Source organism: Erpetoichthys calabaricus, chromosome 1, assembly GCF_900747795.2.
Source record: "Erpetoichthys calabaricus chromosome 1, fErpCal1.3, whole genome shotgun sequence".
NCBI lineage: Eukaryota > Metazoa > Chordata > Cladistia > Polypteriformes > Polypteridae > Erpetoichthys > Erpetoichthys calabaricus.
Genome location: NC_041394.2, coordinates 83,187,889 through 83,206,791, shown reverse-complemented (window position 1 = coordinate 83,206,791; position 18,903 = coordinate 83,187,889). Strand labels below are relative to the sequence as shown.

Here is an 18,903-nt window from a genome sequence, read left to right as displayed (position 1 = left end):
TGATTAATACATGACCTTAAATCGACAAGCAATACACTTGAAGTAGCCATTATGTGAAATGGAAGACATTTACTTTGCCTTTAGTAATGCAATGCTTTTGGATTGCATTTTAAACTCACATGAAACTCATATGAAAACTGTGTGCCATGCTGAAAAGCAATAAATGATTTGGTTGATGTTTTTAATTATGACATGATAAAACCTCGTCAAAATAAATTATACCAGTGCTTATGCATAGTAATGTGGTCAACACGTTGGATTGCATTTAATTTTAGCACTAATAATCTTCCAGAGAAACTCGGACAATGTAGTCAACACGTTGGACTGGAATTAATGTTGGCATGAATAATCTTCTATAGAAACTAAGTGGCACTTGATCTCCTCGCGTTTGTTAACACTGATTTATTTATTTGCGTACTTTCAGAAGTCTTCCTGTAATTGCTACACATATCCAAGGTCGAAGGTCTGACATCTACAGTAAGAAGTGGGATGGGTGGGAATCGTTTAGCAGATAATAACGTCTTTGCTGCCCTCTGCCGGGCTAAATCAAAAGGAGGGCCTAAAGTCCACTTGACTATAAACGGCAGTAGACAGAGACGTGGAAGAAGTGCAGAGTTGGCCAGGATAAAAATCACGTGCGGTACTCTAAAGCAGGTGAGAACGAGAATAGCTACGAATGGCGACAAAATTGAGGCGATTTTAACGCTGAACTGTTGTTTCAAAAATAAGCAAATGAGACAAAGGTTCCTTCTCTTCGTCGATGAGGGCCTGCTTCTCTGTCTTGAGGATTTGCTAGAAGTAACTTCAAAAATAAAGGACGAGTATTGTCCGTATTGCATCTGAACACACAAACAGAAAATAATGTTATTCCAAAGCTTTCAATATATTTTTTTGTTTCGTCGAACTGTATGTAAGAAAATTCGTTTGGGTTAATGGGTGGATTTTTTCCCACTGCCTCAAAGTGATTTTTTTACACAGCCGTCTAAGCATTAGTAGTAGAAAAACAAGCGTCGAAAGGCGTCTTTTGTTTCTTTCCAGCATTTAATTTAAAATTAAAAGATTCTACGCAACGGTTTTACAAATTTTAGCAAGTCCAGGAGAATCAACGGGATAACATTTAGTTAGTGACTAAACCGGAAGTTCCTGGTCTGGTCACTTCTCACGGAAGTGCTTCCCAATTCGAGGTCATTTGATCCCATGATTAAATTTTTTCCCATAATCCAGTTCTTTAATTGTTGTTTTCTGTGGCACCACGTGGAAACGTATTAGACAAGTGAGTGGGGTTCGTACAGAGAAAGTGCTGGAACGGTTAATTTCACGAGGTATATTGTTCCAGTATTTGAAAAATGCAGTTTTTAGCAGAAACATTGACAATATTTAAGAAGTATCTGGGTGAAATATCGGGACGGCTTAGCAACTGGATAAACAAATGAGCCTCATAAACCGAAACGTCTACGCTAGTTTGTCAAATTTCTTACGTTCTTATGAGCGTGTCTTCCATGCGAAAGTCAAAGGTTGAATGCGTTGTGCTGGCGACTCGTAACAACGTATGGTTAGCATCTTGTTAATAATTTTAAATATTTCACCGTACAGTTATTGTTGTACGCCCTTCTCTTCATTTCCATTCTGTTCATTATGAAAAGTGATGTGATTGTCTCATTCCCACTTTTTCTTTAAGTACGAATTAATTTCCCTATTTTCTTCATAATTCTATTTTAAATATTTCGAAATGATCGAATTTTAACAAAAGCTGTTCAAGCACAAAAATGCTGAACTAGCTTAAACCGACTAATTCGGGGTGTTCACAGGAATGTAACGATTTACTTAATGAGTTTAAAGTACATAATAGACAACAGTTGTGTCAAATATTTGAAATTATTAGTATGTGCTTCAGTTTGTATATAATCTTTACTAATTCCGAAGGAAATTGCATGGTTACAGTTGCACAAAATAGACCTCAAATGTATACATATACAAGAAGGTAACATTTTAGGTAATGCAGAAAAACTCTTCTGTAACAAGTCCTTAACAAAGGCATCTTTTGGTCTTCATAACTCTTCTAAAACATCAGTAGATTAAATATTCATTGCTGTGTAGTGTGGTATATTGACATGATGGTGTATTACTTATGAAGTATTCATGGGACTTGTACTAAATTTTGCAATTTCTAGAGAAACTAGTCTCAGTTAAGCCATAACAGACCACAGTGAAGTATTGTCAGTAGGTTACATTGCAGAGATGAAGGAACACTTTTCTGATGTTTTGTGTTAAGAAGACCCAAAGAAGTACATTTTTAGGTCTTGTTACATAGTAGTAAATGAGTGATATAGGTAGTTGCATTTTTGTAGTGCCAAAAGTGTTACAAACTAATAATAATAATAGTCTGCAGTATGCAAACAAGGTGCAAATGCACATATAACATTATCTATAAGTAGATTAACAAAGTGTAGGTATTTACTAAGTGTAAAGTGATTATAATTGCACATAGATGTAAGTTACAATTTTCCAGTACAGGATGTCAGGCACTGGCATAGTATGTTGCACATAGTGTCATTGTCTGTTAAAATGTCTGCTGGACCAGCTCAGTACCTTATAGCACACTGGAACAATACCACCTTGGCCGAGGGGTGACTCATTTTAGAGCCCGATGGCTGTGGGTAGAAACAACCCTTGGAGCAACGTTTAGCCAAAACGTCATACAGGAGGTGAGAGTCATTGTCCAGGATAGCTGGCAGCTTTCTGAGTGACCTCTTTTTGTACTATTTCCTAAAGTGAATCCAACCTGACTCCCAAGATTGCACTAGTTTTTTTTGGTCAGTTTATTTAGTCTGTTGTTATCACTTGCACTAATGCCATTTCCCCAGCACACTACCACATAAAAAGTACACTGTCCACTACAGAGTGTTAGAAAACATGTAAAAGTAGACTGCAAACACCAAACAACCTCAGCCTTCTCGTGAAATAGAGGTGACTCTGACCCTTCTTGTATACCTCTTTATTGGCATTCCACTCAAGCCTCTCGTTCAGATGCACACCAAACTATTTTTATGTCCCCAAGACCTCCATATTTTCACTATCTGAGAGAACTGAGGGCAGAGTGGGTTTCACCTTTCTGAAGTCTACGATAATTCCCTTTGTCTTGTTGAAGGGCAGATGGTCTTCAGTAGTGTCTTGTATTCATTGTCCTGCCCACTGCTGATACATCCAACTGTGGCTGTGCTGTCAGAAAATTTCTGTAGGTCACATCATTTGGTATTGTGTCTAAAAGTCTGAGGTGTACAGGGTAAATGGGAAGAGCCAGTACAGTTCCCTGTGGAACCCCTATCCTCATCATGGCCACGAGAGATACACAGTTGTAAAGCTTCACAAACTGTGGTCTAAAAGTGAAGTACAGTAATCCCTCCTCGATCGCGGGGGTTGCGTTCCAGAACCCCCCGCGAAAGGTGAAAATCCACGAAGTAAAAACCATATGTTCATATGGTTATTTATATATATTTTAAGCCCTTATAAACTCTCCCACACTCTTATAAACATTTCCCACACAATTATACAGCATAAACCCTTTGTATTCTCTTAGATATTAGGTAAGGTTTGTTGAAATTATGTACGTATGTAAACACACTGTTTATATACAGTAAAACCTAAATATTATTGCAAAGATATCAAGCGTCTCCGATATCACATATGTTACAGCCATTACGACAGACAGGCCACCAGCAACAAATACGTACAATGCAAGAAAAATTGTATGCAGTAAAATGTGTGTACGGTGACATTAAATGTACGTACATGTACTAAGTACTGTACGTAGAAAATTAATTATGGTTACTCACCAACAATGACACGACGACTTGTCCGATAACGATAAGTTTAATTTTACTGCACAACAAAGGAGAGCGTTACAGCTCTTCTAAATGAGCCTCTTCAGGCGATTGTGTAGCACCGCTGTTGTTCTTCCGGCAGTCTTCAATTCAAATCCCTAAAGCAGATTCCATCCGGACTACCGCCTTATTACATCCACTTACAACTCATTTTGCGCCCTGGTTAAAGGACACTGCGGCTGTAGATGTTATATGCTTTCCTCCTTTTTAAATAAAAAGAATCGTGGACTCATTAATGCCGTAATGGCCTCCTACAGTAGTGTAGCAGTTCCCATCCTTCAACATATCCAAAACTTTTACGTTTTCGGCAATCATTAGCATCTTCCGTTTGCACTTGGGCACGGCCCCAGAAGCAGGAGCAGATCGTTTTGGAGCCATAACGAAGGGCTTTACTATGCACAACGTTTGTGCTCTTTTTTGTTTATCTTTAAGTCTTTACACAGCGAAACACATTGATGCTGAATGAGCGAGACGAGACTTCCTGGTTAACGCAGTGGAATCAAATTTGGCGCTTTGTCGCTGAGCCAATCAGCACACAGGAACTTAACTGCGGGCTCTGATTGGATAGCTTCTCAGCCATCCCCCAATAGCGTCCCTTGTATGAAATCAACTGGGCAAACCAACTGAGGAAGCATGTACCAGAAGTAAAAAGACCCATTGCCCACAGAAACCCGTGAAGCAGTGAAAAATCTGCGTTATATATTTAGATATGCTTACATGTAAAATCCGTGATAGAGTGAAGCTGCGAAAGTCGAAGCGCGATACAGCGAGGGATTACTGTAGTCCATTATCCAGGATATGGTGGTAGTGTCAACCCTCATACACCAGTGCTTCTCCCCCAGCAGTTTTTAATGTATGTTGTTAAATGAACTAGAGAAGTAAAAAAAATATATATATTCTCACCATGCTGTCCTGTTTCCCCAGATTGGAGTAGAGTCTGTTCAGCACGTCATTCACCGTTATGTGGTCCAGCTATGCAAACCACACAGGGTCCAGTGCTGTTATGTCCAGGGGCTGTAAACCAGGCAATATTAGCCTTCCCAAGGTATTCATAATATGTGAGGTCAGACCCACCAGTTCATAGACAGGTAGCACACAAGATGTTGCTGAGACTTCACCACAAAATTAATAATAATAATAATTGAAGAAGCAAAACATAACAAGGTAAGATATAGTTCTAACTGCATGTAATTGTTGTACTTAGCAGCATCATGAATAATCTTGTAACAAACACCGAGAATGAAAGACTTGAGACATACACACACTGAATGAGAGTTAAGCCAAATAACAGCACATGCTTATTTAACAGTGAATGATCCACGGCCATACTTTCAAAAGAATCACCTTCCCTCTGTTATGACCTAGTAAAGTAGCAGCATCATGAATAATATTGTAACAAACACCGAGAATGAAAGACTTGAGACATACACACACTGAATGAGAGTTAAGCCAAATAACAGCACATGCTTATTTAACAGTGAATGATCCACGGCCATACTTTCAGAAGAATCACCTTCCCTCTGTTATGACCTAGTAAAGTAACAGTTATATTAAAACTAGCCATGGCTATTCCTGCACTGTTACTGAAGTTGTCTTCTCTCTTGCACTGTTCCTGATTGTCTTCCAGTGTTGCTTGATGAGGCATGCCTTTCTCCATGACCCTGCTTATCTTCTGGAGGCTCTATTTATCCAGTGCCCTGGGTGTCTCTGCCAGCCTTCTTGATCATTCCTGGGAGTGCAAGGTGTAAAGCGAATGTTCCAGGTGTTCATGGAATGCAAGCTCAGCATACAGTACCTGTATGACATTTCGTTTTCAATCATGTATAATCTGCATATTATCTCGTGTTGTAAAGTGTGGTGCAAAATTCAACAAATAATTGGTTGTGAAATACCTAATTCATTGCTGCTGCAAAGCTGAATTTTACATGCAACATTAACAACACTTTAATCTCGGCTGACAGCTCATAGCTTCTCCACATAGATGGACTGATCACGTAACACAAGATTTGTTGTATGCTCCATCTGTGTCAGATTGATATCTTTTTACAAGTTCATTGTTGTCCAGCGTTTCTAAAACATTCCTCCTTTCCCACAATGCTCATGCTGATATCTGCCTGAACTCCATCTTCTGGCAGCTCCTAGCAAGTTAGGACAATTCATGAATTTGGGAGTAAATTCATAATTTAGGAAGGCTGATAAAATGATTTTACTCTTATTCCTAACAAGAGTAGCAGCAAATGTGTGTCCCTCTGAAATTTTGGCACCAGTTAGGACCGCTTTCCTACTCTGAGACATTTGATAAGTAGAGTCACTCCTGTATATCTGGCCTTCCTCTCGTAGTCTGCCTCTATGTTTTCTTCCCAGAGCACTCCATTCCACCAACACTACTTCCTTTTGTTGCACTGATCAGTTGACAATGTCAGGTCTAAAGGTTGTTGTAAAAATCTCATTACAGAGCCTCTGTTGTTTGCTTATGTCTACTTTAATTATACAGACCTTTCCAGGGGCAAGATCAACCGTGGCCCTCTATGTGGTGTCTCACTGTGCTGCCACACCTGAAGTCACAAATTGAATTAGTTGCATCTCCTGAGTCTTTTGATTGGTGTTTACTCTGACTCTCACTGGCAGCACAATCTCTGTCAGCATCCTCAACATGTGGACCATCTGAACCGTCCTTCTGCCAAGGCAGCTTTGCATACAAACAAGATGTGTTGCAGGCCTGCTTCCACTGCACCGTACATGACACATCTCTCCTCCATGCCATACCAATGGTTTGGGCTTGGAAGTGCGGCATTCATTGTTTCCTTTTTTATTTTATCTTTTTGTATCAGTTCATGATCAGAGCCTGTTATCTGTTGCAAATCTCTTGTACCAGCTTGGTTTAGAATTCTTTACTTTCAGCAAATATGTACCCACTGAGCCTACTTTATTTTCTTCTCTAGAAACTAATTGCCTTAGATTACTCGTTCCTTTATTTTAAATGATAAAACCATTTTTGAAACCTTTACACAGATTGAAGTGTCTGTGGTTAGTTACATTGTTCAATTGCAGTTTATTGATCAGTTTATTTATAAAGTTTACCTATATGTTAAAATCTATAGTATTAGGGTGTTGTACCATGTTAGCCATTATGAATGTAGTGAGATGTCCAGCAAAATGACACGTTTTATTGGCAAACTAAAAAGATTATAATATGCAAGCTTTCAAATTACATCTTGCCTGAAGAAGGAGCCTGAGTTGCCTTGAAAGCTTCCATATTGTAATCTTTTTAGTTAGCTGCAAAAATCTATGCAATCTACTTATGTATACTGAAAAAACTGATAAAATCTGGTGTGTAAATATGTAGACATGTATGTGCTTTGACAGGAGTAGTAAATGCCTAATTTCAGTGTTAACTTTTAACATTATGTAAATGTATACCTTTGTTTTATGCAAATACCATTCATTAGTCAAAAGTGTATCAGATTTGGCTAGTCTAGTTTTCAGTTCAGTCAAGCTCATTATTCAGTTTTATTTAGTGTTTGGAGAGTTACTAAATATTTCATTTACAGATATTTGGGTTTAATTTTACAAGTGTATATGATGATGGAAATATGCACTACGTTCAAAACATCTCATTTTGTATAATGTAAAAAAGGACATAAATATTACAGGTTGTGTAAATTATTATTTAAATATGTTAATTCGTATGAGCAACATTGCTTGTTAAAGGGCTGAATTGTTAGATTAGTATACTGTATTTAAGTATAAATTTAAAAATGAGGAAATAATCACCAAACAAAGATTTTTTTTAATAATTTACATTTAACAAATTTATTTAAATCTAACCTAAAATAGTGTGTATCAGTTAATATTTAAAATATGCATATTCTTAATTATGTATTGGGCCTTGATGAACCTTAGAGTCCTGAATAATGAATTTTTGAACAATTGCGGTCCTTTGCTTTTTTTTGACCAGTAGATCATCCCCTGCCTCTGGTACCGAATCAGCCAAGGTTTGCTGCTTTCTTTTTAATGAATCAAATGCAGTTTTCTTAGGATCTGAGTCTAACAGTGCATGTTGCTCTGGAGTTATAAGAGGCAAATTAAAGTTAATTTTTTTTTGCTTTTGTTAAAGCAGCTAGTATCTGTTTGATAACCTTTATTAAGCATTCTCTAGCATAAAGAGCTATTACAACAATAATCCATAGAGAATGACCTGTGTTCACTACAAAAGTGAGATCTTGTAACAGGGGTAATGAGGTTTGCTCACTTTGGCAGATTTCGGACATCTGTATTGCTAATGTCTTGTCAATTCAACTGAGGTTTATGATTTGATTATACACAATTTTTTTGTTAACTGATTTTGATGTTCTATATTACATGTTTAAAATGACCATCCATCCACTATCTGATCCAGTTGTAGGGTCATGGGAGTCGGGAGCCTATCCCAACATCATTAGGAACAAAACTGGAACCATCCCCGAGAAATGTGCCAGACTATCCAGGGCATATTTACACACACCCCTACATATAGTTAAAATAACAATTTGTATACGTTTGTATATAAGGGTGTATGTAAATCAATCAAAAATAAATGTATCTTTTTGAAACTTTTGATTTCTTTTATATATTTGTTTATCTCCATTATGTCAGGGGAATAAATTCTGTGATATGCAATAAGGTCAGGTCTTGACATTCAATTTTGGTCACTTTTCTGGTCTTTAAGTAAAAGCATTCGGTGACATCAAGAGTGCTTAAATGTGTCATTCCATTAGTAAAATATTTTTAACATAGATTTTCGTCTTTCCCTGCTGTAAACGTTTGATTAATGAGTAATCTAAGATTTTCATTGGTAAAGATACTCACAAAGCTGTACTTATGAACTTTGTATATATGACAGGTTTGCTAATTTATGATGGAAGCAAGAATGACAAAGTTCAGAGCTACAGCAGCTTTTTTCTAAAAATGTATCTTCAGTGTTTTGATTGCCAGTTTTTTAATAATAACCCTCTGCAGAAAACATGTAACAGCGAGGGATTCTCAGTGGTCGACTGTCTAATGAAATGGAAATACTCAGCATCTAAAGGCATATCATCCACCTAGTGCGAACATAAATTAGAAAATGTCACTTGCCAGTGCAATTCCTTTATGCAAACATGCAGTCTGTGTCAGTGCAGTGAGCTACCATATTATAATGGTACTTTGCAGTCACCTTTGCTGAGAAGTTTTTCTAAACAGTTTCTTAATGCATGTTGTCTGACACAAATCACAGCTGTGATTGGTGCAGCTCTGTAGTGGAAATAAACTGTGAATAGCAGAAGGAAAGAAAAATGGTAAATTTCAAGGTATGCTTGCTATTGTTGTGAAAGAACCCATAGTTTGAATGTGTCAGAGCATCTGAATATTTAAATCAACAAAAAAGCCTGTGTACAGTAATAGATTGAAACAACATGATTATGATAGCACAGAAGAAAATAAACCTGTACCATGTTCAGTTTCTACTGGGTTTCTTCAATAGCCAAAGTGACCACAGAATAGGTCAGATGGCAAGATTCTTTCAAAGGTAAAGCCAAGTCAAAAGGCTTTAGATAGATAGATAGATAATAGATCTTTATTGTCATTGTCACTTTTACAAAGGAACAACGAAATTGAAGGTGCAATCGACTCAGTGTGAGGAATAAGAGTTAAAAAGATAAAAAGACAGAATATAATAACAAACCGAATAATAATAAATATACAAATTGCACTTGTTGACTTATGGTCTATATTGCACATTGGAAGAATAATATGGAGCAGTTTTATTTTGAGTTCAGGGCCATGATTGCTTTCGGATAAAAGCTGTTTTTAAGGCGGTTTGTCCTAGTTTTCATAGCTCTGTATCTCTTGCCCGATGGCAAAAGCTGGAAGAGGCAATGACCGGGATGTGATGAGTCCTGTGAAATGTCTATTGCTTTTTTGCGGCTTCGGGAGGTGTAGATTTGTTCCAGAGTGGGGAGGGTACAACCAATTGTTCTCTCCGTTATCCTGACGACCCTGTGTAGCGCTTTCTTTTCTGAGGAAGTGCAGCTGCCGTACCACACACACAGTCCGTACGTGAGCACACTCTCAATGGAACAATGATAAAAAGCAAGGAGCAGATTTTTTGGTAGGTGGTTCTTTCTGAGAATTCTCAGAAAATACAGTCTCTGCTGCGCCTTCTTTAGCAGCTCCTTGGTGTTGGCACTCCAGGTCAGGTCATCCTCCAGCTCCATACCCAGAAACTTGAACACCGGGACCCTCTCCACACATGCCCCGCCAATGATGAGTGGCTGAATGTCAGTTTTGTTTTTCCTAAAGTCAATAACAAGCTCCTTTGTTTTTTTGTTGTTGAGGAGCAGGTTATTGACTGTGCACCACTCTGACAGTCGCTCCACCTCGTCCCTGTATGCTAGCTCACCCTCCTTGCCCGAAATGAGTCCGACCACCGTCATGTCATCCGCAAACTTTATAATCTTGTTGCTATGGTGAGTGGGGACACAGTCATATGTGTAGAGGGTGTAGAGGAGCGGGCTGAGCACACAACCCTGCGGCGTCCCAGTATTGAGGCTGAGGGCAGTGGATGTGTGGAGACCCAGCCTGACCCTCTGGGAGCGAGATGTATGATCATACACAGGAGTATAGCCTACAGTGGTTCCATAAGCGCACATTGCAACATATAAATAAACACAGGACAAGTATAAAAACAATACAATATAAATAGATAATAGGTAAAGGGTAATAAATGTAAATAGACAATAAAACAGCAGTAGTAACATATTTGCTGCATATAAATAAAGAGAACATTGTAAACAAATAGATTATTCATTAAATTAAGACAGCATAAATTTAATTAATGTGTAGTCAAGACTTATTCATTTCTGTCACCATTAAATCCCTTTCCATTCTTGCTGAGATGCTGCTTCCTTTAATACTACTTGTCCCATAGCTAAAATTCTTTCTTTTGTAAACTTGTGAACCACAGATTCCTTTAGCAGTTAAATATTAACCAATGTGCAGTTTTTCTTAGGAGCAACTATGTCAACTTCTAACTAGGGGTGGTAAAAGTATCTGAATATTCAGATACATGTTTATATATCAGTCCTTAAATATGAAATTCACAAGTTTTGTACTTTTTAGATTAAGGAATCTCATAGTGTAGTGAGTCTGACCAATCCACACACAAAGATGACAGTGTCAAGGCTTTATTTTTATATATATTTTAGCATGATGACCTTACAGTAAGTAGTCATACTGTGTATTTTAAGGTCATTTGTGAGTGACTTTAATCATTTTTTGCACATCACACAGACAGCCCAATGCTTTTCCCCTCTCTCTGGTAGCACATTTTCCACATCCACTACTATATATGACCACTAACTTATTCTATCACCTCCCACCAAATTTATAGTTGGTCTTAGTGACAAATGATAAGCTTCTGAGGCAAGTCTAGTGGTTACAAACCAGGTTACGTCCATGCTTATCAAAAGTTTATTTTAAATAGGTTTATAAAAGAACCTATTTCTCTGTTATTTAGTTTTTCGTCTTGCTGTATCCAGTGACTTTTGATGAAAATGTGAACAAATACATCCAACAGTGGGGTTTCTGCAAAGCAGAGGCATATATGTATACTTCTTGTAAATAGGAGAATTGCCTCCAGCATTCTCCATTTCTTCAGGAGGAAAAACTGATTTGGTTTTTACTTTCTACATTCTGGAAGTGAATGTATGTGAATCATATATATGTACAAATGTAATTCACATTAACGTGGCAGGGCTGTGCAAAGTAAAGGCATTTTTTTGGTATATGCTTTATAGGACAAATCTAGGACTGAAAATTATTTTCTATTTAATTCTTTTTCAGCATTCGCAGTTAATTTAAAAATAAAAAGGAACAAGAAACACTCAGACCAATGATTGAGCTTGATTGTGAGGGCTCTGAGGCCGAAGAGCATTTTTTTGCAGCGGACAACTATGCTGCTGAAGCAATGGCTGCTGACATGGACCCTTGGATTGTATTTGATGCTCGGAAGACTCCTAAAGCTGAATTTGATGATTGGCTTGAGACTAACAGGCCTTCTAGGGTTTGCCGCTTTGGGGATCCTGAGAGTAATCTGGGAAACGTAGGCTGGATTGCTGTTTATGGTCCAAATTACTGCCCTTCCCAAGGACACTTGGATGGCTTGCACGATGATTGGGAGAGGTTGCAGGAGAGTGGTCGGCCTGTTAAGTTTGAGACCATCAGAGAGCTGGCATTAAACCATGATGTTCTGACTGGTAAGTGGCTCATGCATCTTGACTCTGGCTTCAAAGTTGATCATGCCTGGGAATGTGTTGCTAGAGCAACACTAGAAGGAAAAATAAGCGTTGCCAAAGTCAGCCCGCGAGCCCCTGCCTCAGATGGCAAGCATGTGATCTGTGTATATAATGAGACATTCACAGATGAAGAGGATGTGATGAAGTTAGATGCTACAATTCGCTCCATAGGAATCAAGTGCCCACTTTACTACAAGCCTGATATTTATACGTATCTGGGCATATACCGAAGTAACCGTTGGAAACTCTGTCCTACGATTTATGAAAGTAAGTTTGATCTGGAATGTGTTCCAAGGCGTTCACAGATAACCAATAAAGTCACCAGTACGGACGTCAATTAAAGAATAAATGTGCCCAGAAGCCCTCTGAACATGCGTACCTTAACCTGGTAGTTCTCAGACTAATTTTGTTCTTTTTTTTTTTTTTTCCTTTTTCTTCCATTTTGTTGGGTGTTGATTTTTGTAAATAACTGTCTTGAACACTACAAGATTTGCTAAAAGGATCAAACGTGCAATCATGGAAGACAAAAATAGAAAAATGACAGTGGTCTGCTTGGAGAAATGTTTTTTTCCTTCTCTTTGCTTTAATGTTTACACAGATTACAAAAATAAGACTTTTTCTTTTGGATAATTACCTTTTCAATAAAGGAATGGTTAGGATTATTCAGTATAAATAAAACACAAAATGCAGAATGTGTGCTTTTCAAAAAATAAATAAAACACACTGATAATTGTTGGGCAGTGTTTTTTGTTTTAACACTTTTTTTTTAACATCTATTTTTTTTGGTGTTTTGTTTCAACTGGTAAATTTAAAGATTTGAAAAAGCAAAGAAGCAGATCATAGCTGAAAATCGTATGAACAGTCGGCTTCTGGAAGACAGGTTGAGCCAAGCACTGCTACTTTCAAGTAAGTGTGGATGGATCAGTGAATGAAAACTAAGTCATAATTAGTTATTAAGTGTGACTTCATGTAAACTAGCACAACTGAGTGAAAGAGTTTAGAGCGGGCCGAGGGTTTGCATGTGCGTGGGCACAAGAAGTGAGAATGAGATTTGTGTAGTGGTTGGTGCTGTTGCCACGTAGCCCCACAATACTGGATGTAATTGTTGGACTGAGGACAGTTGGCATGTTGCTCATTCCCAGCCTAGAGAAAGTTGCCATACAAAGCTGTCTCCTTCATTGCATCTAATGGTGCAAGGGTAGGCTCCAACCACCCAGAACCCTGTTATGAAATGAGCAGTTTTGGGGAAAGTAATAAGGTTGTAAATAATACAGAAACTCCATAATGACAGTCCTGTCTTCAGCATTTCTTCATTTTTTATGATCAATACATGAAATTCTTAGTAAATGACCAAAAGTGAACTTAAATGCACAGAAAATAGCCTTTTATTTGCTGCTGTTGTGACCACACTTAATTTACAGTTTTCCTAATTTGTGGCTGGATGTGCTGTTTTACCATGTGGTTCTAAAATAAACTGAGCGGTTATGTGCAATATTTGTCACTGCTACTAGAAAATATTGCTGTTATTTTATATCAGTTATGTCTATATTTACGTTCAAAGTTAATTTAGGAGGGCTTGCTTCTTGTATAATTAAAACATGGGCTTCCCACTTCAGACCTGAGGCTGTAAAAAGAAAAAGAAAAGCAACAACAATGATGAATAAAGAATCCAACATGTGCAGAGAGCTGAGTCAGTGGACAGGGTATCGCCAGAAAGTAGACATTTACTGCTTACAGATGGTGTTGCATTTCTTTAAAAGAAGAATAAATATAAACAACAACTCAAAACTACTGCGAGTCACGTCAGAGCAGTTTTGTAACGTCGCATCCAGGTACCTATTCCAGTTGTAATTTTATTCAGAGCTACAATGTACGAGGAAAAAAGGCAACAAAGGTCCTCAGTTCCATTCCAGTGATCGATTAAGTGGTTTCCGCACAGCTTTGTGTTAAGCTAGACATCTCTGCAATATCCAAAATCTGCAGTGTTTTTGACTGACTCCTCATCTCCTACAGCAGGGGTGTTGCACTCCGGGCCTGGAGGGCCGCAGTGGCTGCAGGTTTTCATTCTAACCCTTTTCCTAAGCAGTGACCAGTTTTCACTGCTAATTAACTTCTTTTTCCCTTCATATTAATAGCCCTGTTTTTAAGGATTTAGTGCTTTTTTCTTCATTAAATGACAGCCAAACAGAAATGAAACATGAAACAAGCCAATAGATGACCAGCTAAATTGGGGCTTCAAACTCCAACCAATTTCACTCCAATCACTTTCTTAATGAGAAGCCAATTTTTGCTGTTAGTTAAACCCGTTATTTAATTCTGTGGCTTGTTGCCGCTCTCCTCTTGCCACAGCAGACATTTCCATAACTGCTGATTTTATGTTTTTTCTAAGAACTAAGTCAAAATGTTTTGGGGACCTGAGAGATCAACCTTACTGAGACCCTCACCTTTCTCTATTTTCAGATATTGTGTGATGGGCACAGGTGAGCTGGTCACATGGCGGCTTATTTTGTGTCTCATTGTTATTTGGCTGCTAATTAAGGAAAAATAAACAACAAAGGGGCCTGAGTAAAGCTAATTAAAATTAAGGCAAAAAGAAAAACTGGTCACTAATTCAGAAGATGGTTAGAATGAAAACCTGCAGCCCTCCAGGACTGGAGTTCAACACCCGCGTCCTACAGCCTTGGTGGTGCAAGTTTTCCAGCCACATCAGGAGCTCCTCCAAACATTTTTCTCTGCTGACAGCACCGTGGTAGGTGGCCTATCTACTGTTAAGTTGGTGAATGGTTTGGTACCCTCTATCGTGTCAGCACACTTCGCCAAAAAAAATAAACTTTGTTTTGGCCACTATCACATCTCTCCCCTTCTTGGCCTAGTGGTACCTCTCGTCAAATCTGGAAACGTTTAAGCTGACATTACCCAAAAACACACCTCCATTAACCTGACCCCTCCACCAAAGTGTTCTCGGTTTGCCTATATAACTATGGCAAGCCATTTTAACTTTTAATCCATTTAATTTGATATGTGCTTTCAAAACTTTGATATCATGAGTTTGAAATTTGATATCAGCACTTTGAAATTTGATACTGGACTTATAAAATTTGATATCACACTTTTTAAATTCAATATCAAGCTTTTGAAGATTGATATCATATTTTTGAAATTTGATATCACACTTTTGAAATTTGATATGACGGCTGAAATGCAAATATATATGCATTTTAAACTCACACCATATTTTGTCATTTTGATATCACGTTTGTAACATTTAATATCACGCTTTTGAAATTTGATACCACGCTTTTAAAATTTGATATCGAGCTTTTGAAATTTGATATCAAGCTTTTGAAATTTGATATCACACTTTGGAAATTTGATATCAACTTTTTAAAAATGGATATCAACTTTGTAATGTTTGAAGCTTCAGAAGCTCGATATCAAATTTCAAACGCTCGATATCAGATTTCATAAAAAGGCAAATGGATTAAATGTTAAAGTGACCTGCCATACTATGGAAGCATTTAAGCTCTCTTTTTTGAAATTAAGTTTCAAAAGTGTGATATCAAATTTTAAAAACTCGATATCAGCACTGTAACTGTTGATATGTAAAACAGATTAAAAGTTAAAATGGCCTGCCATATATAACAGTCACTAAGCATGTCTAAGCCATTTCTTCCATTATCAAAGTGGATTCATTGTGACTCCACATCCTTGAACTTGTCAAAGAGGCAGGACGGAAGAGCTAAACGTGTCCTCGGTGTACCCCTTTATTCATGCGAGTCTTGGGTGTCTCTGTCCAGTGCGTGTCAATTTGAGCCAACTCGGCACCAGGAGGTGTTCAGTTGATGCCTTTGCTCATTTGTTTACCAGAGCATCCAAAACCTATGACCTCTGATCAGATTCCATGACTTTGAAGACTGCAGTGGCACTTTTGAATAGCCTGGTATTCAAACCTGATGTTTGATGGGAGTGACCTGTAATTACCATAGATGCCCAAAAGCTAGCTAGCACCTGGCAGTCTGAACAGGTAAGTGCTTGCTGCCAGTCACAGTCTTTCGGTTTCTTTAATATTCCCAGTTGGAGTCAGTAGGTAGCACCTTTTGAGTTGTGGATCCATCACATCAATGAAGTCCACGTCCTCTATTCAGTTTATGTATGGAACAAAAGGTTTATACATTTTTAGAGTGGCATTCTGTCAAAATGCTCATCTACTTGCTTGGCATACAAGTACATAACATGCTGGCGATACCCCAGTACTCTGCAGCCTTTTGAGTATTCATGGATTTAGCTGGTCTCATTAACCTTGCAATGAAGTAACATTTCACATCAAAAGCGCCAGCTACATTCTCAAATTCTAACCTTTCTGAAGGTATGCACTCCTACCTCCCATCTACTGCCCTGCTGGTTATGAATCCACATGGCATCTTCACATATCCCTAAACCAAAGCCTGGGGTGGGTCTTGGTTGACAAGCTCCTTGTGACAAGGTGACCCATGGAGCCTGAACTGGTCCTCTTTAATGGCATTATCCAATGCCCCCCCACTCTAGGCACGGCATTTATGTAATCTTTCATGATAATCAAAGGTCTTGTCCAGCCTTTTCCTTTTCCCTTTGACTGCACAATACAAGTAAGTGCTTAAGGTTGGTCCTGGAGATTCAGAGCATGCCGGTGGTTCACTTAGCTTGTTGTTTTCTTTCTGCCACATCTGCTCTTCCTTACATTGTAGTTTTTCCTTACTGAGATTATCACACACATGATTTATATCCCAGAAAAGACTGGTAATTATCAGTCCTTAGTTTTTCTTTTTGTCTTTGATGTCTTTGCAAGAACTTTATGAAAACATCCGTTATGATGTACACAGACATGTGAATGGAAGCATGTTAGATGGTGAGCTACTGGTTCTCTTGACTTTTGCATCTCATAGTTAATAGCAGCTAGTTAAGTAAACAAGAAACAATTAAGAACACAATGCTGCAGAAAGCATAAGCATAAAAATAACAAAGGATTATGAATCTTAACAAGCTCAAAATGTTTTGTGGGCAGTGATTAGCTTATAATTAAGACATCTTTTTAGAACAAACCACTGCAGCCATCTAGCACCGAACCTGAGGACCCCTGGCTTACCCTAGTTGGCCAATGGTGACCATACTATGAAGAAAAGGTTTTAAGTGACCAACCTCAAAGCCCTCGGAGCACATCTTGGTCACAGTAGAGCCTTGTGTTAGAACAGTCCCATAACTTGGAACATTTCTTTTACCAACACAAACAAACAGCTTGTCTTTCAGGAAGAAGGTCGGGTCAGAAGCAGCTGCATACAGCAGAAGGAGGCACAGTTCACATAGTGGAGAGCAAGGGCTGCACATGCTGTTTCTGTGGATGAAGATCTTATTCCTTTTAGATGTTAAATCTCATAATTTTAGCATGCTGTATAAATAGCATTTAGACGCCAGCCTCATTTATGCACACTCTGAAATGTGTAATATTAAGCACTGAGGGGAGTAGGCATATAAGAAAACATACGCCATTATACTGCTGTAGGAAATGTGATGCCACTTTACTGGGTTGCAACACTTCATCAAGACCAGCAGCTTTCAAGTTTAGCCCATGGGGCCCAACTCTGGCTGTAGGGTGTTTATTTATTTTTATTTTTTTATCCCAACCACCTTCTGCTTTTAATTGAATTGTGCCTTTAATTAATCAAGTCGTTAGTTCCCATTTTATATTTTTTGTTTTCTATCCAGAAATTTTAAACTGGATATGCTGAAGAGAAGAGAATGAAGCCACAATGTAAGTGTGTTAGGCAGGTAAGAATTAATTCTTCTTGCTTTTGCATATTTTATATCTTTTTAAACCTCCGTAGTGTTAACCATGAACCAGACGTGCTTAGAATTCTACGTAATTACAGTTACACCCTGTCAGACATGGGGGAGACGTACCCAGCAGGGGGCACACGCTCCATGGGAATACGTTCATTAGAGATTACAGCCTTTACTGTACCAAAAGTATTTATACATATATATATATATATATATATATATATATATATATATATATATACATACAAGGGTGGGCAAACATGGGTTTACAGCTACAGTATCAGTGTGCAAAACACAGATTTTATTCTTGAATTATTATTTAATATTGTGTTCTTCTATTTAATATGTTGAGTTAATAAAGCTATTGTAGTAATCATAACCTGCACTTACTTGTGCCCACCTCTGTATATGTGCGTGTGTATATTATATATATATATATATTTATGGTTGAAATAGTTTACTGTCAAATAATGCAAAGAGTACGCGACACGTGTTTCGCCCTAATTCTGGGCTCATCAGGCGTACACACTCACTGCACTCTCTTACGGGAATCAAACCTCGGACATCAGCGGTAGAGGCGATGAGCCCAGAATTAGGGCGAAACACGTGTCGCGTACTCTTTGCATTATTTGACAGCAAACCATTTTCAACCATTCTATGATCTGCTTCTCACAACTGAGGGCACCGTGGCGAATGTTAGCTGACTTGCTGACCAACCACAAGCATTACCTGGTAGGTAACCACCCATACAATCAGATTGTGATTCAGACTACGAATGCCGTGAATATTATATTATATATATGTATATATATATACTGTATATATACTGTATATATAATAAAATATTATAGCTTTCCCTAGTGCTGTGGCTGCAGGTTTTTGTTCCAACCAGATTC

At 38.1% G+C, this 18,903-nt stretch overlaps 1 protein-coding gene across 3 annotated transcripts; it reads left to right on the top strand.

The window, feature by feature from the left end:
* Positions 1–398: 398 nt before the first annotated feature.
* c1h11orf68 (chromosome 1 C11orf68 homolog) lies at positions 399–17,976 on the top strand. 3 transcript variants are annotated; one of them, XM_051931746.1, is made up of 4 exons: positions 399–654; positions 11,742–12,154; positions 13,019–13,099; positions 17,933–17,976. In XM_051931746.1, exons 2-4 carry the CDS (start codon positions 11,791–11,793, stop codon positions 17,953–17,955), a joined length of 468 nt encoding a protein of 155 aa, XP_051787706.1. In that variant the 5' UTR covers positions 399–654; positions 11,742–11,790; the 3' UTR covers positions 17,956–17,976. The 3 variants fall into 3 exon arrangements, with proteins under 3 accessions (XP_051787706.1, XP_028658900.1, XP_051787701.1); XM_028803067.2 differs by lacking the exons at positions 13,019–13,099; positions 17,933–17,976 and having other exon boundaries at positions 411–654; positions 11,742–12,925; XM_051931741.1 differs by lacking the exons at positions 399–654; positions 13,019–13,099; positions 17,933–17,976 and adding an exon at positions 999–1,273 and having other exon boundaries at positions 11,742–12,925.
* The last annotated feature ends 927 nt before the right edge of the window (positions 17,977–18,903 follow it).